General features: G+C 37.1%; 1 protein-coding gene across 5 annotated transcripts; it reads right to left on the bottom strand.

Moving 5' to 3' along the window:
• Positions 1-2,750: 2,750 nt before the first annotated feature.
• igsf5b (immunoglobulin superfamily, member 5b) lies at positions 2,751-27,049 on the bottom strand. Of its 5 annotated transcripts, none has more exons than XM_044119562.1 (11): positions 26,669-27,049; positions 23,969-24,064; positions 23,445-23,762; positions 18,419-18,546; positions 14,726-14,888; positions 12,914-13,045; positions 8,609-8,633; positions 7,907-7,995; positions 6,734-6,798; positions 4,247-4,438; positions 2,751-3,932 (listed from the first exon to the last, which is right to left on the bottom strand). In XM_044119562.1, the coding sequence occupies exons 2-10, from the start codon at positions 24,015-24,017 to the stop codon at positions 4,247-4,249; spliced, it is 1,161 nt and encodes a 386-aa protein (XP_043975497.1). In that variant the 5' UTR covers positions 24,018-24,064; positions 26,669-27,049; the 3' UTR covers positions 2,751-3,932. The 5 variants fall into 5 exon arrangements, with proteins under 5 accessions (XP_043975497.1, XP_043975499.1, XP_043975501.1 ...); XM_044119564.1 differs by having other exon boundaries at positions 2,753-3,932; positions 4,377-4,438; XM_044119566.1 differs by lacking the exon at positions 4,247-4,438 and having other exon boundaries at positions 2,754-3,932.
• Between the last annotated feature and the right edge of the window lie 761 nt (positions 27,050-27,810).

Genomic DNA, 27,810 nt, shown 5'->3' with positions numbered 1-27,810 from the left:
TAAATATGGGTTATGTTTTTCTCCACTCCCAAAAAGTTTAAAAAAATCTTTGTCAAGAACAGGATGGCTGTAAATATATGTGCATGGTTTGGTGGGCAGTGATGACACAGAAAGGGTTTTGTAATTAAAATGAGAGATCTCCTGTGGTTGTAAACTTTAATATAGCTGGTTACAATATTAGTTGTTTTCAATTCCAAGTATTAAAAGAGACAGAGTGACAGACTCTTTTTACAAACAGAAATCTTTTAGATTCACACCTTGCAAGCAATTAATCCCAAGGGTTTGAATGAAGAATTATTGTACTGTCATCTCTGAATTATAGTTTTCTCAAATTATCTTGTTTCTGACCTTCTTTTATATGCTTCACTGGAAATATATATATATTCTTTCTGCAGCCTTACAGAGGATATGTTGACCTTGCTGTAGAAAGATAAATCATAAAAATGTTTTATGTTCATCTGAATCATGTGCCTATCATTTCGTTCTGAGTCCAGAGTTGTGCAGACTGACCGCCATCTTTGATATGACTCATGACTGGAAGAATAAAATCCTGGAACCAAGTAGCTGAAATAAACTTCTTCCATATCTTTTAGAGATGCAGTGAAGATCTCTATCATCGGATGGTTGAAGTTGAAGTAGAGGCCCTGCTCCTCATCATACAGACAGAGGGATGGATGTGATTATTCCCTGAATGTTGAGCAAAACCTGATCCATTCAAAACATTCACTTAAGTGGGTGAAATTATGAACATGTTGCCACTCTGCCCCAGTGCAAGCTCAGAGATGCATGACCCAAATAGCAGTGCAGCCACACACTCACTCCAAAAGGACATAGAAATTCCCTTTTTTGTAGGAACACCTGGAAAACACACATCTGCATGGTAATACAGATTTGTAAGATTTGAAATATGGACCATCATACAAAGACATCTGCATTTGAATTGTTAAATTTTAACTGATTCTCAGGCAAAAAGTCAGTTACAGAAACTATTGGAAAACTGAGCAACTTTCATTGAATCCTAGCCATTTTAAATGAGAGGCCCTGAAGCCCAATTTCATCATGGGAGTTCAATTTGAATAATGTAATCTTTCAACTCATTTTCACTTGTGCAAAAACGTTATGCTTTGGATTTGCATCTTCCATCCAAAGTTTGGGTCCTCCACTACATTCAGTCTTTGACCAGCAAAACCACTGACTAAGCTACATTTATGTTCCCATTGCAAACAAGGTCATGTAAAGAAATTTGACCTCAATTGCAGATAATGGCTGTGGGCTCATAATACAGTCACACTGAGCAACTTTTGAAGGCTTTTAATTAGGAGCCCTATGCCATGATACACTTAAAAGCACAGGCTATTACTAATGAGTGTGTGTGTTAAGTTATTCATCACAGGAGTGCTATACTAGTGGTTTTCCCCCTGAGAGCCAGAACAAAACATCTACTGGCTAATTTGTGGTGACCAGAGCCAAGAGCTTCCATTTAATTAAGTCAATCAACACAGCAGCATTTTGAGGCAGCAATGCTTTTCTGTGTCACCGCTATACAAGAGTAAATATCTAAAAGGCTGAAGATAGGATGGAATGCCATTTTATTAGATCTCAAAGTTAAAATAACGTTTTATTCTAACCAGTCCAAAAAAACCTATTTTAGTCTTTTTTCTAACCCTTCTTTAGGTCAAATAGGAATTCATTCCAGTCTGGATTTATTTGAAACAAAGCTCCTCCTTAGGGATTTGACCCAGTAAATTCTAACGTCATGGACACCAAAAATTGAATTGATAAGAAAAACCCATAACAAGTAAGAATCAGGGTAAAAATCCTTATTTTTCATCATTCACCCATTCTTTAGACTGATGTTTATCTCCATTGGTCAATGGGTAGACCCTGACCGCTCAGCAGTCCACCACAGGCCAGCAGTGGCCAAGACAATCTCATACCTAAAAATTAGTTGAAGTAGGGCGTGCTGTGGTGGCATAGGGGATAGCACAACCCACATTTGGAGGCCTTGAGTCCTCGACGCGGCTGTCGCGAGTTCGATTCACGGACCCAGTGACATTTGCCGAATGTCTTCCCCTCTTTTCCTCCCCCTTTCCTGTCAGCCTACTGTCATATAAGGGACACTAGAGCCCACAAAAGACCCCCTGGTGGGGAGAAAAAATAATAATATTACTTGAAGTAGCCAATTAACCAAATTTGCTGGCACTCAGAATTGCACTAGTTTGAATTAAAAGTCTGGATAAGACTTTGCATATTGTAGCAGTCCCTAATAGTTGCTATATTATTTAATATTTAAGGATGCACTCAAATATGCACTAAAACAATCAAAGCAACACTCCAAGTATTTTTTTGATGAGAGGACATTATAGCATGATATAAAGCTCAAAATCGTCGATTTTACATAATGCTCTCCTCAACCTCTTTAAAGGAACAACCTATAGTAGTTTTTTTTATGTGCTGTAATAAAAAAAACTAGAAGCAAAAAAGGAGCCGAAATTATTTCCTAAATGTGCATATAACAAATTCTTTAATTCAAGTTGTTGGTTTTGCAGTCCTGCAACAACTGAGCTGTTAACGTCACACTCCGTTTCAATAAGGGGCCTGGGTAATATATATGTACAAAATAAAAATACCTAAAATAACTCAGGCAACCTCTCTAGGCAGATAATTTTGATGAGAAAACACTACTTGTAGTGCCCAGTATGTGAAGTGCAGAGATGCTCCTCCTGTAATGTGAAGATTACTTCACTGCAACCATGTTGACAACTTTTATTTATTTTTTTGTTTCTTTTTCTGCAGTCTTTACATAATGTACATTTTCTTAATGTACAGCAGATCTACAAAAAGTGTGTAGGACTTACTAGAAAACAGTTTCTCAGCTCTGCATTGCACTGTCTGTGTCATCAACATGAGCATAATGAACAAGTATGACAATTCATTGTTTGAGTGTTCACAGCTAAAAATAGCTGCCACCAAAAGTCCTCCTTGCCATTCTTGATGTTGTTTTATATATTGACTAATGAGAAGAATGACTTCACTTTCCTAACCTTGTTCTTTAAAATGGCGAGACAGATTCCTGTGAGTGTGTGGCTTTGACGTGCTCTGTTCTCCTAGCAGCACTTCAGTACTCGGATTGCTAATGGAGCCTGGCGAACAGGAAGTAGGAAGAAAAGCATAACAAGCCACTGGAGACATCACGCTGCCCTCCAGAGAGCCATTACGCAAAGTTTCCACTTGTTTTATTCATACGGCAAAAAAAGAGAAAAAAAGCGACAGCAGTGACTTCTTGCTAATTGCATACAGAACACTGTAAAGGTAGAAGATGCACTTTAGCAGCCCACTTTTCCCTTTCCATCCCCAATGGTTGAAAAGGGAAAAGCCTTTCCTGTGATGCATGCAAGGAGGATGTAGGCACCTCCTTAACAATCAGGCTGCCCCTGCACTCTAAAGTTAGCATGCTGATGTAAGAGTGTGGTTGCCAGAGAAGCAACTGAGGATGAGCAGCACAGGAATATCATGCAAGAAAGAGATCAGCGTTTACCAGACAAGTAGATGGCTGCGGTTATGAGAAGTGAAAGAATAGAACCTTATAAGGTTCTCAGTCCCTGGCCAGGATCACCTGATGAGCATTTAAGTTACATAAATACACTTGGTGGAGTGTAATTGGCACCAATGCAAGGCTCCAAGTAAGCGTCAAGAGAAGACAAGGTCAAAACAGTAAAAGTGAGCCATGTAATATGCATCTTATTTAACCACTGCAAGTGTCAGGCATGCTAAGAAAACTTTATTTATTTAACAGCCTGTTGCCTCAGTGCCAGGCGTTTGGTGCGAGAAAACAGACAATGAAAGCATGGCTGCAGGAGAGAGGGGACAAACGCTTTCTTCACGTCCACTGGCAAGATGTGATTTCCAAACTAAGGATCTGTGTCAGCCATCTGGTGATGGAAAGGAGCAGAGAACAATGTCAGCGTGCTACTTTCAATAATGCAGACATGCATGCTGTCACTACAAAGCTGACAACTGAAGAGAAAATTTTCCAAAACAGAAGTTTTCTTGTATTAATATGTAAAAATGTATTCTCCAATAGTATGACCAAGAATTTCCAATGTCTCATTTATGTTCCTTTTTACTAAAAGTGTTGTTATTATAGGCTTCTTAATGTCTTACATCAAAACCAACACATAGGCCCATGGCACCAATCCCAGATTAGAGATCTACACTCAACCACCACTTCATTAGATCCACCTACTCAATCAGTTGTCAGCACAATAGTGAATCCCTTTCGTGGTGACAACAACTTCCAGAAATTCAAACAGTGCATTACAGTCGAGGAAGAAAGGCGATGAAAGTGAATTTCAGTGTGACATGGTTGTTGGCACCTGACAGGCTGATCTGAGTATTCTCTAAGCTGCTGATCTGATGGGATTTTATAGAGAATGATCTGAAAAACAGAAAACATCCAGTTAGCCGCAGTCATGCGGATAAAACTTTAATGTTGGTATGTCACCAATATGTTGACCAATTAAGGGTGCAAGTTGAAGTAAATTAAAATTAACAGTTCAAGAAATAATAAGAGTGAACTCACATCAGAGTTGCCCATACATTGTACTAAACCCTCCAGTTAAATGATTTTATTATTATTATTATTATTCACCAAAAATTAAACTCTGCAGTTCTTCCTTTGCACTTGTGGGTGATAAATGTTTATCACTCACAATTGTCTTTCAAAATCCTGGAGAATTATTCAATAAATATCAAATGTATAATGCAATTAAATTTTTGATGACATTATAGAATGAACTATGTTATTAACTCAAAATGGATTCATTTGCAGTTGATATGGTTTCTGAAATGTGATACAAAATCTTATGGCCAGCAAGACAATTATAGTGCCAGACACTCTACATTCCCCCGCAGATTCATATCTCCATCTCTACCAAGCCATTCCTCTTTATTCCTAACTATTAAGAAATGCAAATGCTTGAACAATCAGCACACACAGAGATAAATCTGGAATTACTTGCATCATCACAACAGCACTGTCAGAGCAGCACTGCTCAAAATGTCAATTTTCTCTCTGGTATTGTGCTCCTATGTTTAACAATTAACTGGAACATGTAACTGAAGGACAGGCGCAGGTTTGATAAAAGAGCAAAAATGATAAAATTTAGGCATTAAATGCTTTCCATCTTGCCTTTTAAGTCGCCTCAGAATCCATTTCGCGTGTAAACATTTCCACTTATCAGTATGTAAAAAAACAATCCTTTTGAACTCTGTGCAACATTTGACATGAGGTATTAAAGTTCTCAGACATTCTGCAGGACTTTCAAATATTTATTTTTCTGTAGAACAACCTCTGTCAAAACATCCCTGATGAGTCAACACTGATATGAACATATTTATATAACAAAAATGCTCTGTGAATGATGAATCACTTTACCCTGCATGGATAATTCAAAAATGAGCAGAGACTTACAGAGCAGGCAAAATAATTATTTATTGAAGAACATCAAGTTTAATATCTTTTTATCCTTGTGCTTTGAAAAAAAATATAAAATACTGCTAGTGAACAATACAAAATAAGAGTGTTTAAACAGTGGTAATTCTTCTGACATTGCTACATGTGTTGTGTTCTTGAAACTCTGTGTTTCGGCCCTCAGTGTGCAAAGAAGAGTTGCTGGAGCGTACAACATCAGGAACCTGGTGAAACACATCAGGTTTTGAGTTACATCGACCAAACACCTGCACACTTTTATTCTTTAGAGTACATACATATTGGATAAGTAAATAGAAACTAGGATTTAAGATCTGGAGGTTCTCTGGAAACAAACTGAGCTTCACATTGTCGGGAGCCAGAATGTAATTGAAGTATTACAGCTGAAGCACGGCTCTGGGATCATGAGAGCTCAAGCAGAGCTGCTCCATGTAAGAGGTAGCTGGGAGAAGAAGTCTTATCACGTCTGTAGTTTGAACATATTTCACTTGCACCACATTCTTGTGAACAATGTTGTATGAATGCATTCAAATGAACGCCCCACTCGAAAACATGAGTCACAGTTCAGCTGTGTAAGGACCTTAGTTTGTAATTGAGGTTCTTGCGTCTCCTTTTAATTTATACTTGACAACTTTTCTTTATTCATCAGGATATTAAGAAAAGACCACATCAAGAGGTCTGTGCTGTCTAATCTGTTGTAGTTTAAGGCTGAAGCTGTAACTAATAAAATCCTGAGGAGAGTTTCTCTTATGATCAATATTGATGACCTGAATTTACTTTGAGTGAGTGCTATTTACCACAACAACTTCAGCTTTTAGTTTATGCCCACTTTCCATTATTAATGTGAGTTTTTAAAGGAATAAAAATCTCACTATCTGCTCTTATTAGATGTTAATAAGACAGCTAAAAGTGGCTGCAGATTATATGTGACCGATTATAAACTGGACCTGTTTGTCTTGTCAATTGCCTTCAGGAGACATTTAAACTGAATTGAATGATTTACACTTGTTTTTGTTTTTGTCTATTTCAAATGAATGTTATTGACTTTAAATCACTTACACACAACAACTGTGTGATGAGAGACGCATTTCCTCATGTGTTGGCAGGTTGACACAGCTACAGAATAGCTAACTGACTCCATTTTTCATTTTTAGTTGGTCACTTCCTCATCCTCTCTGTCTGTTTCAGTATTTGTGTAGCTCTCTGGCTCATTTCTAACTACTTTTACCTCATGTCTCTTACCTTGCGGAAGGTGTCAAAACTCATCTGGCTACGAGTTCCGATGATAATTTCACTGCTGTCCACATCTGCAGATTGAAAAACAATTTTGTTTTCCTAAACTGTTTTTGCAAACAACTGCAGTGCCCTTCACTCTAGATTCAAGGTAGAAAGCTTTTGTTCACCACAAGCTTGTAAAACATAATTTGTCTGTTGCTAAACAAGTTTTATTTTGCTTGTTTGCATAGGCAAATAAGCAAAAATGGTGCTGAATTACAATTCCTTCTCAAAGACGACTTTTCGTCTCCGTCACATGAAAAGAGGTACATTTTGGGGGGGAATTTGCTGTATGTGTGAAGCCATGTCATTTGTAGTTTTTTGCTAGAAACAAAATTTAGGAGTAAACATATGACATGAGAGGAAAGAAATATTTAAAAAGAAACACAAACCTTTTACTTAGCTTGGCCCAAGCTTGTTTAACAAGCTGCAGTGTAAAACTGCCATGTGAGAGATGAAAATGTTAAGTTATTTCTGGAAATCTAGGACACTGCATTGTCAGGACTCAACAGGGGAAGGAAGGTCTCAAAAGTAGCCAGTATGAGTGATGCTACAGTGGTTCATCAGTTTACATGACACGCTGCAGAACTGTGGAGGTGCATGACTGTCCCAGAGTATGTCTTTGAGGAAAGGCCTTGCTTTTCTTGTTTAGCAAGACTATTTACTCTGTAAAAACATGAAGATTTTCTGAACTAATGATGGTTTAGCTCTAATGTAAAATCAATGAATTTTTTTTTTTTTTTTTTTTTTATCATATTCTGCTTTTTTGAGATGAACCTGAACTGTTTTACATACTGGCTATTGGCTCATTCAAATTAACATCTCATGTTTCTTTGTATTTAGTGTGTCACAGAACTCCACAAACACTTTTAAAGCAAAGCCCCCTGCATTAAAAATGTACCAGACTGAAAATTAGCTGTACTTGTTTAAGTTATCTTTTATGTCAACGACTAAGGTAATACAGAATAATCTGATAAGACAGAGTGCGGAGATATTCTAAATGTGATAAATGAAAAGCACACTTAGTGCTGCTCAGTATCACCAGAGATGGGGACTTGAGGGAATAATTACAAAAAATATATATATTCAAAATGAATCATTCATGTACCAAAATTGTTGGTCTGTTTTGCACTTCCTCACCTGTTGTGCTCTCGCTGGAAAAGCCCTGGTTGACATTCCCTCCTGTCACCTCAGCAACTGAACTTTCCCAAAACCCCGATTGGTCGGACCTGCAAAAACCCATAGAGGACGGCCCAATGAAAGAGATAACCTTCAGCTGAGAAACAGCAGAGTCACATTGTCAGAAGCCACGTGGCTGTGAACAGACAATTTCTTACTCCTACAGAGAAGTAGTATATCAGAGAGCTCCTGTATTGTTCTCAGCATAAAGTGCATTGACAGATAAAAAATGAGCACCATCATCATTTTTTTACTCAGCTTTATTAGAGCCAGCTAAAGTTCCTCAACTACGGCTGTGCATTTAATTTAAGTGTAAAATGCTGACAAATAAAATGCTTAATGCATTAGCGTTGACAATAATAGTCTTAATGAAGTTGTTATAAATTATAAAGACTATCTAAAGAATGTCATTTCAAATTCATGTCTTTAATTTTCTTTCATAATGAAGATCAATAAGACCCTTTTCATTCTCAAACACTGGCTTAGACAATGATTCATGCTGAGTCTTCACATTAGCTCAAATATAAATGAACTGCAAGAGAAGATGGTGTATGTCTTTGATTAATGAAAGCTCAACATCTTTGGAGGAAAGTCATTTTCTTCAAATCATTGTTAAAATGTTTTGTATATAGGGAAGCAAAATAAATAACTTTTAAGACTTACCTTAATACATCCTGTGGGGTTTTTTCTGAAAAGAAAAAATATATACATACGACCAAATTTAGTTATTAGGTGCCAACTTTAGTATTATGACAACATTATGCATAGAATAACTCAACTTGCTCATTTCATCCACAGTACAACAATAAGGAATCTGTAAATGACCTGCTGTTTATTTGCTTTGGGCCCTGCACTGATATTATTGCTTCCAGTTGGTTTGTAATGCAGCAGTAAAAGCTGCTGCTGTGCATTTATGAGTTTTGTAACAAGATTTTGCAGGTTGTCTTTGGCAACAGTGCCCATGGTCATGGCAAAAGGGCTGCAATATTATCCAGCTGCAGATGAATCTTGCCTCGAGAGAGATCTGAACTCTCTCCTTTTATTGAAGGAGAAATCCACCTATCATTGCTATTTAAATCAAACCTGTCATTAGCTAATTTGTTGTTTTATATCCAGTCTCCTTTCTCGGTAATTTGAAAGCACACATTACACCTCAGTGAGAGGGATTACACAAAGTAGTGTTTTGTATTCTGGAAGCAAGCTGGATCCTTTGACATGTGAAACGTCCAATGAATTTCATTTAAATTACTGAGGGGATATTCCTTCGAAGTTTCAAGACTGGACCAAGAACAGCAGTAATGGAGGCATGAGATGGTTTAGGTACTGAAAGGTCACACCTGCTTTAGGATAATCCCTCAGGCCCAAACCAGAGCCACGTTTAGTAGTGGTCCAGAATTTGTGCAGAGGATTACAATGACTTAAATTGTCTGAATTTATTTTTCTTATCCCACAGAAATATGCATCCTTCCCGCTTCCAGAACAAGAATCCCAGCCTGTATCCCCTCTAAGCCTTAATTATGCTAAATGGAAATATCCTTAATGATATGATATTAAGACAACAAAACTGCCCTTGAGTCATAACCGCAGTCATAAAAAAAACTGATCAAAGACTTATCTAATCTATTCAAAAATGGCAGCACACTTTAGGCATGGCCTCTAAAAGAAGAGTTTTTTTACGCAGTTTTTTGTGGGTTTTCAACAATGATCATCTTCAGCAATGTAAAGATTAATTGCTTATTATGGAGAAGTTATGTTACTGTGGGAAAGGCAAGAGTGGATCCTTACCACGCAGACCAAGTAAGGATGCACAGAGAAGTGCTGTGTTTGGAGACAGAGCTAGTTTTCCACTCATCTTTGTTTCTTGGAGAACATTATGAATGGTTTTCAATTACAAAAATATAGACACAGTATACATACAGTCAGAAATTAGAGACCGCAGTGTGTTTTTGACAGGCTCCACAGCAATGTTTCTGAATCCAGCTGGACAAACTAGCTGGCTGACAGATAACATCCTGCCATCCAGAAGAAAAATAATTGGGTTTCCCTGCGGGATTTATATCATGATGGTTGGATGAACATCCAAGTTAAAACCTGTAGAGGAAATAATGGAGACTACCATCCACTGGCAAGCACAACGGATTTTTCCACGGAAACTGAACACACATTGGAGGACAGGCATTGCTGACCTAGGAGTCAAGCTCATTGGTCAGGAATGACTCCCACCACCCATACGCTCTCAGTGGTAGTTTTTACATAAATGGTGCCGTGGGAGAGTCCCTCTGCGCATTTTGTGCACTACAAAGTGTGGCATTTATTACCCATTCACCGCCTAAACAAATGAGAAAAGGAAAACTTGTTTGGCAACTGACAAATTATGTTTTTCATGAGCTTGTGATGCCCTTAGCACCTACCGCCCTGGACAGCAATATCTCACACATCAAAAACAAGCACCGAGTCTCCCACTGTTAGGCTGTGCAGCTTAACAGTGCAGCTCCATCTCAAATGTTGTTTGATCTCCTACATTTAAATTAATATTCTTCTTTATCAACATCTTCTGAACAAGGAAATTTCTGTCTTGTTGTATTAAATATCTTTTTCTGCAAAAGTGAAATTACTTCCATTCTTGACATTTATTTAACCATTACATAATTCATGGTTGTGTCTTTTTAAACAGGCTGTGATAAATTTAGTTAAAGTGAGCTGAGAACAAAGTCATAGACCAATTAATTATTCCGGAAGAAATTGTTCCATTTGAAGATATGTTATGGTAAGAGGAAGGGAATAAGCCAGGGCCCACTTTGCAACTGATGACATCCGGAGTTCCCAGAATTAACCCCTGCATGCATGGAGAAAATGTGCAGCCTTCATGCAGAAAGACCCCAGGTAGAAATTCAAAATACCAGGATCACCTGGCTGCAAGGCAACATCTGCTCTTGATGATAGTTTTGAAATGTGTTCTGGTGTTTAATGCTTATGTGGCTACTGGTGTTAGTTAGGCCTCAACAATAAATCACTAACAACATATATCGCAATAGGCAGATGATTAATACCAATAAATAATATGTCTGATAGAATATTCAATAATTTCCCAGGACTCCAGTCCAGAACGGCTCAGCATGCTGGGGGACGTGGGCATAGGAAACTTTCGGCCTCTCAACCTCTCACAGCCAGATAAGCAAGGTTGGTGGCATCAACTCACTCAGTCTCTGGTTACCTAGCAACAACTTGTGGTGTAGTTTGCGCAGCAGCAGCTTCATGTTTCACCAATGAGACTCATAACTGTTTATTCATAAACAACAACAGCATGGAGTGAAAACTGTGGATAAAACAGGAAAGGAGTACTTCAGATATTTAAAAAGAATAATTATTCAATAAGTATAAATATTGACTGATATAAAACACACAGGGGCTGCACAGTGGCGCAGTTGGCAGAGCTGTTGCCTTGCAGCAAGAAGGTCGTGGGTTCAATTCCCGGCCTGGGGTCTTTCTGCATGGAGTTTGCATGTTCTCCCTGTGCATGGTGGGTTTTCTCCGGGTTCTCCAGCTTCCTCCCACAGTCCAAAAACATGACTGTTAGGTTAATTGGGCTCTCTAAATTCTCCCTAGGTGTGAGTGTGTGTGTGAATGGTTGTTTGTCCTGTATGTTTCTGTGTTGCCCTGCGACAGACTGGCGACCTGTCCTGGGTGAACCCTGCCTCTCGTCCGGAACGTTAGCTGGGGATAGGCACCAGCAACCCTCCCAACCCCATTAGGGACAAAGGGTGTATAGAAAATGGATGGATGGATGGATGGATGGATAAAACACACATTTGATCAATTTTTCAGCTACATCATCCATCCCCACCACCAGTTATTCCAGTAATTGCTCATTTTTCCCTTTACCTAAGCTAACTTGTGGTCTGGATTAGAGACCACAAGGTTATATTCAAAGATGAACATGTCCTAGTTACAGGCCATTTCTTCATGTGCTATTATCACAGTAATTAAAATGCAACTCCAATAAGACAAATATAATGTATTTAGTTCATTCTGGTAGACATTGTTTTGGCTTTAGGTGAAGGAGCTGATCTATATTTTCATTATCAATATCAGCAGCAAAACTAAATCACATGTTTTCTAAGATGTTTAATGTCCAGAATAATCTGTGTGCTCTCTATGCACTGCAGCTATGTGTTACAGTAGATTGTGTCCATTCAAATGTAATGAGTCATCCAGCAGAAACCAGGAGTAATCTCACATTCCCAAAGGCACACTACATTTTTGTCCAACTTGTCAACAGCAGCGATCCTGTTTGCCTGCAGACTGATAACCTGCCCAAGGTTGCTACCGTCCCACACAGAGTAAAATCGGGACAATGAGTCTTTGTTTTGCTGCAACTGCAACATGCAAAAGTTTGGGAACTTCCAGAATCCTAAAACTGGTTTTAGTGATGGTGCCATTGGTTTTTTTGGTTTTATTTCTGGGTTTTTGCTGTTGTTGTTGTTGTGTTGGCTGTTTATTTTTTATGTTATTCGGAAGACTGGGAAAACACTGCCGAGTTAAATTTAAGGAAATACAAATGACAGCTTCCTCCCTCCCTCCAAAAGTTATAATTATTTCTCTAAATCGTCAGTGTCATCATTACCTCAATTATTCAAAAAGATTACATTAAAACTAACAATTTCAAATTGTATCCTTTCTACCTACCAGCTTTCTATCTTATTTATTGTTCAACACTTCCAAAATCCCCTTTAACCTTTTTATTTGCCCCTTATTGGTATGTACACTGTTCTGTTTACAGCTGATGTTCTGCTTTAAGGATTCAGAATGCCCTTGTTGAAGCCTACAACAGGGCTGTCCCAGCATGCAGCCAGCCCCCTCTATGCTTGCTTTATTATACTTTAATCACAGTTTCTGAGCTGGAAAATTGTGGTCCGAGTGGGGCGTTTGTTCACTTAGAGCAATTTCGGGAAGGACAAAAGTGCCTACTTGCTTTTCTGCATTGCCTGTAGCAGAGGACAGTGCAGATGGAGAGTAGCACAAGCAGCAGAAGAGCAGCGAGAGATGCAGTTACTGCCACAAGGATTGTGCAGTCATCCTCTTCCTCCAACACCTCAGCGACTGAAGAGAGAAGGTCACATTTTTGTTTCATTACAATGTTGAAGTAGTGGAAAAGCTCTGCAATATTCAGACACACAGCAGAGAGATCAGAGAAAGATTTTGATTTTAGGCATGAGGGTGTTTGTGGAGAAAAACGCTGAAAATAGATTTTAAAAAGACTTTTCAAAGCTGTGGCCCTTTCAGCTGTTTTCAACCTGTACACTGCCATGATTCAAGCTCATGCTGTTTCAGTTTCGTAACCCTTTTCTTTTCTCTACTCTTCTTTTATAACAGCTGCACTCTGTGATGATTCACTTGCTTCCCAAAACAGAATGGGAATGAAAAATGTAACAGATTAAAACCAAAACACAAGGACAGAAAATATCTGAAAAAATAGCAATTTAATCTATGTATTGAATTCATATGTCATTAGCTAAGCATATCTACCACAACTAATGAGTATCATAGAGGGTAAAATGGAGTTTTGAATGAAGTAGGTTGACTAAGAACTGTTCAATAACTAAACTTGGATGTTTTTAAGATCAACCGTTTATACTCGAAGATATAATTTATTTAGATTTGCTTGTTTTTAATTTGTGGGATTGTGTTAAGAATTATCATTATTTAGTGTAACAATAATTTGTTGAGCACTTATAATCATCTTTACTTATAATCAAGAAGAGCACAGCTGTATGAATAAGTTTAAACAGAGAGATAATTAGAGGTTAGAGAGGCTGATGAAAGTTTCAGCTTTGACTTCAGGGATCTTTTTAGTAGCCAGAATAGTTTATTAAGAACATTCTTTACATTCCTCCACTTCTACTTTATCTATAACAGTAAAAACAGATTGGCAGGGTACAAATCAAATCCTCGTAGCGGACTTTCTGATTTATGCTGAAGTATTGGGTGTATTTTTACAAAAAGAGCATGTTAAGCATTTTGGATCAGTGGAATTTTTTATTTGTGTTTTAGTCATCTCTGTTTAAGCTTGCGTACAGCTCACAGTTTATGCAGAGTTGAAATATGATATTTTTTAAATCATGGGTTTCTGCCTCTGACCACCTGTGGAGGCCAAAGTAAGATTACAGGGTTTCAATTTGTTTGTCTTACTGTTTTAAGATAAATAGGTTTATATTTGGGGTCACTGGATCATTAACTTTGAAAATATCAAACATTAATGTTTAGACCTGCAGGACTGGTTTTTATAGTGAGATTACAGAGGAAAAAATACACCTTCCCATTTAGTATGGAGTGACTTGCCAAAGACAAAGAAATTAAGAAATATAATTTATTTATTTATTAAAATCAATTGTATTTATTTCTTAAAATGTAGGCAATTTAATTTCAATCTAACTGAAGTTGCACTTTTACTCAGTTTTCAGACCGTAAGTACTTTGAAACAATGTGAGTATAAAAATAAGTTGTTCACATTTAACATTTTTGTTTTTATTTGCACCTCTGCTGATGCCGATAACAGATATCAGTGCAGAGATTCGAAGCCAAGGAAGACTTAGTGGCAGAGCAGTTTTACACTCCACGGTGGAAATACACACAATGATAAACAGATCAAACTCCAGAAATTGAATCCTCCTCCACACAACACCACTTAAAAAAAAAAAACATTCTCATCTAAACCTTTACCATGGGGACAACAAATCTCTTAAGATGCAGTAAAAATGTTTTTTAAAAGCTTCATCTCACCCACTGTTAGGTTGACGCTGCTCTCCAGAGGTTTTTTGAGGGCAGACACTGAGGCCAGACAGCCAACAACAGAGCTCCTCCCGGCCTGGATGCTAAGGTTGCTGGAGACAGCGAAGAGATTCTCCTTCTCCTCTGTGCTGATGTTGTATTCATCCCGACTCACCTGAACCCCGTCAACCAGAAAGAAAGATATTTATCAAAGTGACTGCAACTCATCAAAACCTTTTTAATATGAAAGCTAATTTCATATTGCAAGTGGCCCAGGCAGATCTGTGAAGCTTTTAAGCACACATCTGTTTGACATACTTATTAGTCATTGAAATACATTGTTTTCTAAATTTTTTACAGAAAGAACCCCTTTGACACAATGTCAAAAGTCCTTACTTTGAAGAACTATTTTTTTTTACTGCAAATTATAGCTGTAAATATTTTGGAGTATGTTCCTCCAATATGTTTGAAGACTAAAATTTTATCCATTCCAGATCAGATTTGTGGAGTGCAGGACTAGTGGTCGTCCTCCCAACAGATTTTCCCTCCTGAGCTGCTGATTGCTGCAGCTTCTCCAGAGGTATTGCTGAGAATTATGTTAATGCTGCTTCTCTAATTAATGTTCTACTGGTTCAATATGTCTGTTTTAGATGGACAGATGATTTGTGGGTGTGTTATGCACTTTCCATTATTAGACCAAGAATTCAGCAGAGCTCTGTGAAATTCTCTAAGCTTGTAAAATGGTTGTATAAGTGGACCTTGCTTTTACCTTTCCCACATTTATACCCAGGTTCTTTCTGTTTCATTCGTCCTCATCATGCTGTTTCTTCGCTAATCCTGTCTAACAAACCTCTTATCTTCACAGAGCAACAGAAAACTGAGATTAAGTTACAGATTGACTCTATTTACTATTTAGGTGACTTCTGAAGGAAATTGTCTGCATTAGATTTTATAGGGAAATAAAGGGTTTAAGCATAAACACACCAGACATTATTTTCTTTTTGTATCATAATTATCTGCTACTTTTTCTTGGACTATGACATAAAATCTTAATGAAATATGATAACATTTTCGGTTCAAGAAATATTAGAATTTTTGCTAGATAGATTTTTCAGAAACCTCTAAGTGATTTTATAGTAGATCTTCTGTTAGAGGACCCACAGTTCATGGGAAAACAATTATTTGTGTCTATTTGTAGCACAAGTAACACTGCCTAATCACATGAAAGCATTTTATTTAAAAACATGTCTGCAAATAAATATGACAAAGCAAATCTGCTCCCTTCAGATGTTGGCTTTATACTAATATTGCAATAATCTGCCTTTACTTTAAAGTGACACATGTATATCAGAATATTTTGTCTCAGATAAATATATTTGGAGTATTTTATATGTTTACTGAAAAAATACAAGCAATTAGATAATAGACAATGATTTTCTGCTGTGTGATTTGTCAAATCAATTAAGGAGATTAAGCTGAAGCATTATCCTTCATGTTCATGACCTTTTCACAGCTAATCCTAGGTCTATACTGTATGCTCTACATGCAAATATCATTGAAAATAAATTAATTTCAGCATGTTTTTTGAAAAAAAACATAAAAACATGTCTAGTTTTTTAAAAATGCAGAAACCTGCAGAGGTAAGGTAACGGCTCGGAGCAGGTTGTGGTCATTTTGTCATTAAAAGTTGACCTCCATTTTAATAATCAGTTCACAGAATAATTTAGGAAAATGGTTCAGGTAGGACAAATTGATCAGTAACCAAAAAATAATTATAGTGGAATAGATGCTCAATCAAATCAGCTTTTTAATCCCCTAAAAGCAGTTAACTGAGAAGCTCTTTTCCTAAAATAGTCACATTCTCTGTAGAAATTATTACAGCGCCATACAAAAGTCTCCAGTCTCTTTCAATCTTTTTCCACATCTGTCATTTTATAAACACAAATTCAAAAGATTTTTTTTGTGTGTGTGGAAACAACACAAAGTAGCACAACTTCCATTGAAGTGAATGGAAAATCCAACTTTTTGAATGAATAGATTTCCTTAAAGGACTGGAACTGTAAATATTTGGGAATGTACTAGAAGTGTACAAAAAACATATTCTCAGTGGAAGTCAATGGCAGAGAAAAAGGCCAAATGGGCTCAGATTGCTCTGTTTATTTCAAAGTCCAATTTAAAGGCTCGTGTTAGAAATAACATTCAGTTTCAAGGTTTGCAGGAGAAACTGACCACAAACTCAGAGGATTACCACATCTTGACATCTCTTAAATCTCAAGATGAACTGATGAGATGAATTCCCACCTCTATGAAAATGGTTCCACAGAGTGCAGAAATGAAACCACTGGTGGCTACAGAATGTAAGTAATTCCTGGGACATGCCTGAATGCCAGTGAAGGTAGAATGCTGGCATTTTTGATGATTTATTTCTAGCTAACATTCACAGGCAGAGTCCATAGCACTCTCTTTCTTCAGGTTCAGACACATAAATCAAGACTCATCTCATTCAGACCATAGTCCAGTCCACTTACTGAAAGCTTAATGCAATGATATATAATGCATTAAAAGAAAGTCTACCTTCGCAGCGGCTTTTACTTTCTCTCTCTGAACAACTGCAGGGATGTAGCAAGTCTGGAGTACATTAAATGGACTGATCAGGATTGTTTAAGAAAGTTTATGTTTAAAGGCACTAAAGAATTAATACTTTACCTGCAGTATTTAATTTTCATCGCATCTTCATTTAGTGTAAATCAGATTAGTTGGTGCTAAAAGCTGAAATTAACAGCCCATCTGACAGTGTCCAAGACCAAAGCAGAGTTTCTTTTATCTTAAGACATTTTACGTCTCAAAAATATCTCAGCAGTTTATGGTGCCAATATTTGATTAACCTTTAGGCTGATTTTATCTTTGCTTTGGGCATTTACTTACAAAGAAGGTGATTATTTATACGGAAAGCTCAGATGTTCCACCACCAACAATCTTCAAGTGTGGAACATGTAATGAGCACATCATGTGCTGTGCTAAAGTTTGCTAGCGTCCTCTCTGTTTTGATATGACTCCCTGATCTTTTGGCTCTTAACATGTTTTTGTGTGTGTGTGTGTGGGTGTTCCCAATTAATCACACACAAAAAACTTGTTGAAATAGTTGTTCTCCAGTTTACAAAACAAAGCACTTTTCTTTGAAGCTTTGTGCTGCACGACATTACAGTCCACACGTCTGTTGGACTTGAGGCGAACCTGCCCTAAAAGAAAGCTATAGCTCGGGTTTGGATTTACTTTTTCTTTGGTTATGATTTAGATCAAAGAATTTGAGAATTATTGGTTCAAACTTAAGGTTTCATATTACAGTGAGTGCTTTAGCCACAAGTCATTTTTGAGAATTGAGTTATTTTAAAATAGTAGCAGTATGCTATGGTCTCTGACAAATTATTAGTTTCAGACTCACCTGCAATAATCTGAATTTAAACTAAATAAATGCAAAACAAAACTGATCCAATGTATTTTTAGTAAATGGCCTGATCTTGTACATCACTTTATTTAGTTCAAAGGATCCGAAAGCACTTTAAACTACATGTATGGTTTTTTTTAAGTTAACACATTATTTTATGCTTAACTATGGTACACTAAATGCAGCAAAAACATTCGTATGATGAATGAATGTATAACCAGCAGGAAACCAAGAAAATGACATACGTATTGGGTATTTACCTTTTTGTCATGTACATGCCATTGCAGAGTGGGTTCAGGGTACCATCCTGCTGCTTGGCACTGAAACAGGACCAGCTCCCCTTTAAATGCCAACCGGTTCTCTCCGAAGACCTTCACATTGCCCTTTTCTGCAGGAGGGAAAAAAATAAGTGTACTTACATGCTTGAATCAAGTACAGTTATTTTTTGTGCTCTTTGTATTTATAAATATATTCCATATTTTTTGTTAAAACATTCTTGAGTTAAGCTGAGACGTCGCTTGGCCTGATCCTTTACAAATGATAAATTCCTGAGTGGCTGTTCTGGTCTCTGATTCTCACTTGGCTGATGAATGCCTCTCCCTCTATTCCCTTTCATCTCCTTCTCTGGCAGCCAGATGAGGTACTGAGCTCCCAAAGAGACACAGTATCACTGTGAAGTCAGATGCCTGGTAAAATGAAGGGCTGTTGATGCAACAGTTAATTCCTATTGACAGATAGATAATTGGAGATGCTTTAGTAGTTTGTCTATGCTTAATGACGAGCCTGTATTGATTAGGTTTAGGCCTCAGATGTTTTGTACAAATAATTGCTGTGCTTTTTATGCCACATGCTTTCCTTTGATGGGTTGATTTCTTGTCATGGAGGTTGTATCTGATGTGTGGAGCGACTGATTCAGATCGGGCAACTGGAGTTGCTGTGGAACCGCAGTCTAATTGGCACCACATGATGGAAGGATCTGGATGATTTCTAATGACTAATCTGCCCAAACAGAAAAAAAAGTGCTGCGTGAATCTGATGCATCTAATATTCGAAAATGAGTCCATCTACAATGCATGATAAAGGCACCCTGATATTTATCACTTTTACTCCAGGAGTACCCCGTATTTAGCTCCATCTATCTTCCCATTATCTCTGACCATCTTCCCTGTATTTCTGTTAAAGGAAAGCATCCTCACAGCATGATGCTGCCCCCACAATGGTGTACTCAGGATGAGACAGCATTAAATTAAAAAGTGCTCGGAAGAACAATTGTAAATGGCATTACAGAGAAGCATTGTTGTGATGGCAGTGTCTTAAAAACACAGTGGCCCAGTTTCAAGGTGACAAATTGTGTAGTCAATTTTCTCTCAAGTTGTCTTTGATATACAGCATTTTCATGACAACTGGAGGTAACATAATTATTTGATTGTGCTATAAAATGGCACTATGTGGCTGGAAAATACATAATAACACCCCTTTAAATTAACTGTGCACATCACATACTCTCCACACACTTGCCTGGGTCTATTTACCATACCTCTACAAGTCATATTACCTCAGAGAGGTTCTATCTTCTCTGATTTATACCAGAGATCTGCTGCTTATAGTCAAAAGCATATGCGGTCATATTGATCTGCTCAAATGAGGAGTTTGTGTTGATGTACCGCATTTGTGATTGAGTGAGCAACCAGACACACAGCAGCCAGTGTGCAGTCACTTTTACATAATTTTCAAACAGAACAATTAAAGCAGAGAGTGGTGGAGGAGAGTACACAGAGTCAATTGGCCTCGCTGTAAATTTGTGGCTCAACTCGCTCTGTATATTTGAGTCCGCAGTAAACAAATCAAGAGCAAAGTTGCTGACTGTTAACTTGCAGTGCCAGCATGTGCGATTAATTCAAAGGCCATGTCAAACCATAGCGATCTTCTGTATCAAGAGCCGGGAGGGGGCTGATTCACCATACACTACTGTTAATGGCTGCACGTGTCAGTGGGGATTTGTGGTACTGGCTCTCTTCATAATATATTGGAAGCAGTGGGTCATTGGGTTTTTTCTTGACTCAGTGCAGTGGATGATTCCATGCTTTTCCCCTCCCCCTGAGCACTCATTTTAAATGCAGTTACTGTAAATAAAAATATGGTTAATAATAAAAGGAGAACAGGTCCAAACAAACCCTGCAGATTCAAGTATCCAGTCAACTTTTAACTTGATGTAGCCAGTGGTTTTTCGGCACTCCTTTGAATGATCACCATATAATCAGTTAACATGTAAACATGAATGGCTTAATTGAATTTTTGTAAACAATTACTGATCCTTCAGCAGACATCAGCATTCAGTAATTGTTATGGATTTAAAAAAAAAAATAAAAAAAACAAATGTAAACTCATGAAAAATAAATCTACTTTCATGTATTTAAAATGGATACATTGTATGACTTATGAATCAGCTAAGAACATAATGAAGAAAAAAGTGGTTCCAAACAATAAACTTTAACTAAGCCAATATTCAAACAATTTTGTTGTATATTTAGTCATTATTGTGAATTTCAGAAAGTAAATCTTTAAGAGATAAAAAGAAAACAATTTCTAACCAAGTTATAATTTGATTGTGAAAAGCATCAATATCAGCAATAAACATTGACACTTTGGTGTCTGGTCATTTTACCCTACAGCACTTCCTACATTTGTAGTTTTAGTCATTTCCTACCTGAAAAATTGCAAAAGAGTCACCAAACCAGGATGTTTGTACCATGCATCTATTTACACCCACCAGGAGGACACTTTAAAGCACTTAGGATAAAAACTTTTCTCTATTCTACTCATAGAAAAGTCAAGAAAATATTTGTAACATTTTGTTGTTTTGTCACAATCTGACATTTCAGAAGTACTAAATAACCAAACAGAAATGTGACACAGTATGGGGCGTGCTGTGGTGGCGTAGGGGATAGCGTGACCCAAAATATGCAGATCTTCAGTCCTCGACGCGGCTGTCGTGGGTTCGATTCCCGGACCCGGTGACATTTGCCGCATGTCTTTCCCCCTTTCTTGTCAGCCTACTGTCATATAAGGGACACTAGAGCCCACAAAAAGAGCCCCTGGTGGGGAAAAAAGAAATGTGACACAGTATGAAGTTTTTATAAAACAGTGTACATTAAGCTAAACATGAGATTTGAGCTTTTTTTCCCCACTAATTATCATCATAAAATTTAAAAAAACTAACTACAAGGAGAAATGCATCTCTTTGCATTGGTCTAGACTTTATGGATATAAAAATGAATGGACAGGTTGAAATGGAAATGCTTATGTACAAAATGGGGCCACAACATGAAGAACACGTTACTTTTCCTACAGCCTGCCTAAACATTCACGGAGCTGAGTTCTGTGCTTCTTATGTCTTAGCATTCTGCTGGGGTTGTCGCCTCTATTTATGGTCACTAAAGACTTAAAAGTAGGATGAGAAAAAGTATAAAATTCCTTAACTGGTTGATAAATGAAATAACATTCAATTTAGCAGTATTATTTGCTAAATGAAATAGCAAATAGGAGATTTGCTATTTGCTATATGAAAAAGGAAAGCCTTATCCTGTTCTCAGCTCCTATCCAGTATGTAGAAGTGTTTTCAATAAGTAGGAGCATGATAAATGAGAGAGTCTCCCACAAGTTAAGATTATGCTGCAGCACTCCTCAGCTTCTGAATGCAAGAGAACTAGCAGTCCTCATCAACTCTTGAATCTTAAATTATCTCACAACCTCTGGCTCACCGTTTGTATAAGATCCACAAAATGAGGAGGAGAGAGGAGATTGGCTGCAGGTGCAGGCTGTAAATCCTGCTCTGCTGCCTCATTCGACTGGCATGGAGTCTATCCATTTCCAACTTGTATTTATAACGGCAGACCAATCAATCCCCCGCCCCCACCCACACTACCATTAAACCGTTGTCACAGAAACCATCAAACATGTCTGGCAAACTTCCTTCCACCCCACAGGTCCAAATAATTCCCTCCACACTCTATGATTGATCCTATGGATGCATGTTCAGTTGCCTTCACAGAAATCGAAAAGCTTCCAAGCTTCATCATTAGTTCAAAGAAGGGACTTAAGAAGTGCAAGTTGAATGCTGTGCCCCTCCTTTTGTCTTTTATTGAAGCAGGGATTGTGTGGGCGGGCAGAATTAAAGCTGCTGCACAACTTCTGCTGTGTCCCTTCTTTTACCTCTGTTTTTACCCGTGCTGCTTTCTGCTTCATCAAGGTTAAATTCAGTGTGTTTCTGCACTGTCTCACATGGAGCTTTTATTTTTTTAGAGACAACTTGCCATCTGCTTGTTTTCTTTGGCTGGATTGTGTGTGTGAGGGTGTGCATGCGTGTGTTTGTGCACACCCTTTTGTTTGCCAGAATATTCTTGGGAGAACCGAAAAATAAACCCTTAAATTTTCTGCAGTATAAAGATAGTGATGCACTGAATAAACATTAGACATCCAGATTTGCAGTGGGTATGAAAGTGTTCATGCTCCTTGAAATTGTTCACATTTCATCAATTTGCAATCACTAAAATCATTGGGTTTTAGAGGGATGTCCTGTGATCAACCAATACAAAATAGTGTACAACTGTGAAGAAGAAGGAAAATGATAAGCAGTTTACAGCATTTATGCTAACATAAGAAGTAAAATAAGACTGGAAATGGGCTCTTTAACCTACACGCAACCCATTTTTTTGTAATGATAAGCTACAACTACACACATCATCCTAATGATTAAAGATTATGGTGGCAGCACCATGCTGTGGGGATGGTTTTATTCAGCAGTAATAGGGAACCAGGTTGGAGCTAGTGTGGGGATTTGGATGGAGCTTAAATCTGGATAATCCTGCTAAGAGGTAGAAGAAAACTTCAGACGGAGCAAAATTTAACTTTGAATAAGGACAACCCTTAACATACAGCCAGATCTACATAAATAATAATAATAAAAAAACATATTTGTGTTATAAATCTACGCGCAGAACTAAATCCAATTGAGAATTCATGATCAGGCTGAAGGTTGATGTTCACACATTCTTTCCATCCAGACTTTCTTTTTATCCAAATGAAAATAAACAAAGTGTAACTTTTACATTTTCAATTCACACTTATGTGCTACTTGGTGTTGGTTGAAAATGTTACTGACACTGATTCTAACATAGAAATCTTTCTATGTTTTGAGAAATAAACAAATGCTTAAAATCCTACCAGAGTGGGACATTTAATGGCTTCAATCCTGATGCAAACATGCACACAGAGGAATGTGCTCACCTTGAACAAACAGCTCTGCTGTCCTTCTATCAATGAGCTGCAGGTCACAAGCAACCTGTCCTTGGTTGCTCCTCTCTGTGTGTCTCAGGATAAACTCCCAGCATTCTGTATTTGATTTGGAACATTTTACAGCTGTCACGTTCGGGTTGACAGTAGGTAAAACACCATTCTGCTTGTCGATGGATAGTACTGCTCTATTTCCTAGCAGCCATGTCATAACAGTCCAAGCAGTGTTGGAGGTGCTGCACCTAAATTTGGCCTCGTCTCCTCCAACAATCGTCAGGCTTGCAGGAGTCAGCTTCATCTGTGTTCTGGCAGCTAAAGACATGATCAAGATCATCAGTTGTTTTACACACATCGTATATCTAAGACACTTAAAAATATTAAAAGGATCTCAAATTTTACAAAAAATTATTAACTGATGTCATGCTTTGCGTTGAATGGAAAAGTCGGCTATATCATCATTAACCGACTTCTGTGGAAAACCTGTAACTAATCAAGAAGTTTTTTTGTCTGGACCTTACCTTCAGTCCAGCATGAAAGAACAAGCACTAACAGAGGAAGAATCTCCATATTTAATATGTCAGTCCACCCAGTCAACTGTTGAATAGCAGAAAACCCTTTATAAAGAAAAAACAGTTATTAATTATATGCACCACATTCACATAGTTATTATCTGTTGTTGTTTTTCTTTGGAGAGGGTCATGAGGCATCTGTCTTTTAAATCTTTTGACTTACTTCATGTTGTCAGAAAGCATCTATTTATCTGATTACTTTATTCCTATTTTAACAAGAGGGGCAAATATATTTTACAATGGACCAGGTTGGTTTGGACAGCTATTTTCGTAAAAAATAAATTCATCATTTGAAAACTTTCTTTGTATTTATTAAGGTTATATTTGTCTGACATTCAATTTTTTTTTTATCTGAAACATTTCAAGTGTGACGAAATAAATAAATAAAAATAAAAAACTGCAGAAAACTGTAATGGGGTATGCAGTTGTTTTGTGTTATGTTTTACAGCATATAATATAATCTCATAGATTGTCTCAATATATGTAAGAGCAGCCATTGATAGTCCCACTAATCACTATCAGATGAAATTTTAATCAAGTTTCCACATCATGTTCTTCACAATAAATAACGAAGACAACAATATTAGGTCCATTAAATGTATTTAGCTTTTCTTTTTTTTTTTTGCACTCATGTTTTGGAGTCAGAGGAGTTATAAAACAATCACCACCAGACGCTTGCGCCATCCAAAATGCCCTTAAAATGACTGAATGCCTCCTTGACAGCCTCGTCTTTCTTGCCTAACTTGTGTACATCTGCAGGAAGTGTATTTGCATAATGCCTCTACAGTAGCTGCATCTGGCACAGCCGCAAACAAACAATGAGCAGCTGCTTCACACTCCACTGTTTATAACTAATCTGTACCAGCAGGGCTTTCATGAAAGAAGGCTCGGTGCTCTTATATGCGAAAGCAACATCAGGGACTAGCAGCACCATTACAGACCCTTCAAATCTCTACTCATTTCATCAGAATCTGCTGGAACACAACACTGCACTCGACTTCCAAGGTCTAGCTCTGATACACCTGTCCAGAGTGACTAAATATGGCAGAGAAGAACAGATTCAGCTTAAATATTTTTCAATTTTTTTACCATAAGCATTTATTTTAGAATTTTTGGATTCAAAACCTGTTCTTCACTTAAAAACAAAACCTTTTTAAAACATTTTTACAGCATGCATTTAAAAAAAAAAAATATTCAACAATCATTCATGGAAAAGGAACAGTATTACTGGTCACTTTGGCAGAGGAAAATGTTTTGCAATTTGAAAATTATGATGACTTCTTTAGGAATATTGGTTAAGCTTTTTGAAATTGTATGTGTCTGCAGTCGGACTCTTTATGAGTCATTTTGATATGCTCTCTTTCAGTAGAGATATTCTGCCTTAGGGTTAAAAATGCATTATTAGGAAATTTGATTGCAGCACACAGTGTTTGAGCTTTAAATTTCTTCAACACTTTGTTTAAACCTTCTTTTTAAATCGTGTCTGAAGAAAACTGTACGACTGGTGTTTTTGTATAATGCATGAAAATGTGAAACTCCAGGGTAATTTCCATAATCATTATCATAACTCCCAACACCTTGTTTCAGCACATCTGAGGTTCCCAGGCTGTGGTTACATTTTTACTGCAGAATAAATGCGAAATAAAAACGACATCTGAAGCTCAGCTCATTTAAATACAAAAGGTTAAGAAGTGGGGATTTCTGCAGATAGCATGCATTATGTCTAATGCAAACCTGATAAGGCACAGGTTTCATGAAATTTATAAGCTTACCCATTTGGGAAATTTAGTAGAATATATATAAAAAAAAATGCCTTTTTCTTTTTACTGTTGAGCTGGACATCAGATTTTTAGATAACCCAATATGAATGCTCTAAAGCTCCACAATAGAGAATTTGGTTTGCAGGTCTTTCATACTCATGGATCAAATCCCGATTGAACACATTGAATTGGTTACAAAAACTAAACAATATTTGAATTACAGACATGGTGAACAAGTGATGTAGCATGCTAAGACTTTTTGCACATAAATACAAAACATTTATTTGTTTTTTATTGGGGACAGGCTTTAAGCAAATCCGAACTGCATTTATGTTAAAAATATATGTTTCATTTTGTCTTGTATGACTTGCCTTACAAAATGTTCCTTTATAGTTACTTTAAATATTGTTAAATTGCACTTTTACAAATGTATAGAACTGTCAGTTCAATAAATCATCTTGTTTCCTAAAAGAATATTATGTAAAACCTGAGAAACTTTTCTGCATTCTTTGCTGCATTTTTCTCACCCTGTTTGATAAGCAACTAATGCAAACAAACTTTTCCTGCGAAATTACTTCACAAGGAATTATTATCATTATTTGTAGCACTGGTCAGTTCCAAATAGTAACTGTAAAGTCAGTAACTATTACAACAGCTGCAGGTTGTAACTATAACAACCTGCAGCTGATATAGTTACTTTAAATTCAAGTCAGTGTATTACCACAAATTGAAAAATGTACAATTTAACTGAAACATAATCATCAAACTTTATCACGGTCCCATGCCTGACATATGTGTTCCTAAGTTATTTCTAATTTACATATTAACAATAAAACGAAAGTATATTGAACAATAATCGTCCATAAACTGTTTCTTTTCTTTGTCTTACCTCAGTCTGGTGATCCTGTGCATAAGCGCACAAAGAGGATGCATGTTAACTATGGTGTTTCTTCCTCATGCCTGGTGTTCGGTGATCTCATCCAAAACTGTTCTGTTAACCATTACTGAGCTTTGGGAACTTTGTCCCATGATACACACAAACTCACACACACATAGAGACTCTGTAAATACAATCCACTGATAGTACTTGGTTTGTGAGTTGATTTACATGTTTGGGTAAAATGTCTACCAGAGATTAATTTTTCAACTTTGCTATGGTAGGTATTTCCTTGGAGCCCAGAGTTATCAGGGGTTCCATTTAGAACCTAATAATAAACATGTGGATATGTTTTATTCATTCACTTATCTTCCATACCACCATTAAGCCTGTGCAGGGACACAGCAGGGGAGCACTTGCCAATCACCAGCGATCAACCTTTTAAAACACAGACAATAATCACACAGTCACACACTCACACCTGGGATCAATTTATGATTTTTAATTAACTAGAGTACCCAGAACCCAGAAGATGGGGCAAAACTGCAAACTAAACACAACGAGACTCAGAATTAAACACTTGCTTCCAATGCTTTTAAAGGTGTCATGATGGATATATTTTTCATATGACTATTTCTTTTGTGCAATGCTTCATGCCGACAGTATTGATACATCCTGGGAGGCTTTTTCTGGATTCTAGAGGGATAATATTTGCTCATAGTTTTGCTTTTACTTTGATATCATCTTCCTTTGCTTTTAACACTGTAGCATACACAATTAGATCACCACATAACCCATCTGACACATAACACTTGTAGCTCTACAACATTAGTCACAGTATGGACAAACTTTGAGCCACATCTTTCAAAAAGACAAGACTTTAAGTTCCTCAAAATGTCTTTAATATCCTTATGGCCAGACCAACATCAAAGCTGTTTTGTGAAACTCCAACTTTCACAGTTGTGTTGTCGTATGTTGTGTGCTTAAAAATAGTATTTTCACATCATGATTAAACATCATAATGTGCAAATAAAGACTCAAATTAAACATTTTGTTTAAAACAAATTGCATCTTTCAACTGATACTGAAATGGTATTGTTTTTTCTTTATTTTTATGGCATAAAACAACTAAAAAATGTGGTCTTTTATCATGC

The sequence above is a fragment of the Gambusia affinis genome, linkage group LG06, assembly GCF_019740435.1.
Source record: "Gambusia affinis linkage group LG06, SWU_Gaff_1.0, whole genome shotgun sequence".
Taxonomy (NCBI): domain Eukaryota; kingdom Metazoa; phylum Chordata; class Actinopteri; order Cyprinodontiformes; family Poeciliidae; genus Gambusia; species Gambusia affinis.
Note: the sequence above shows the minus strand (reverse complement) of the source record. Positions and strands in the feature narration are given on the sequence as shown.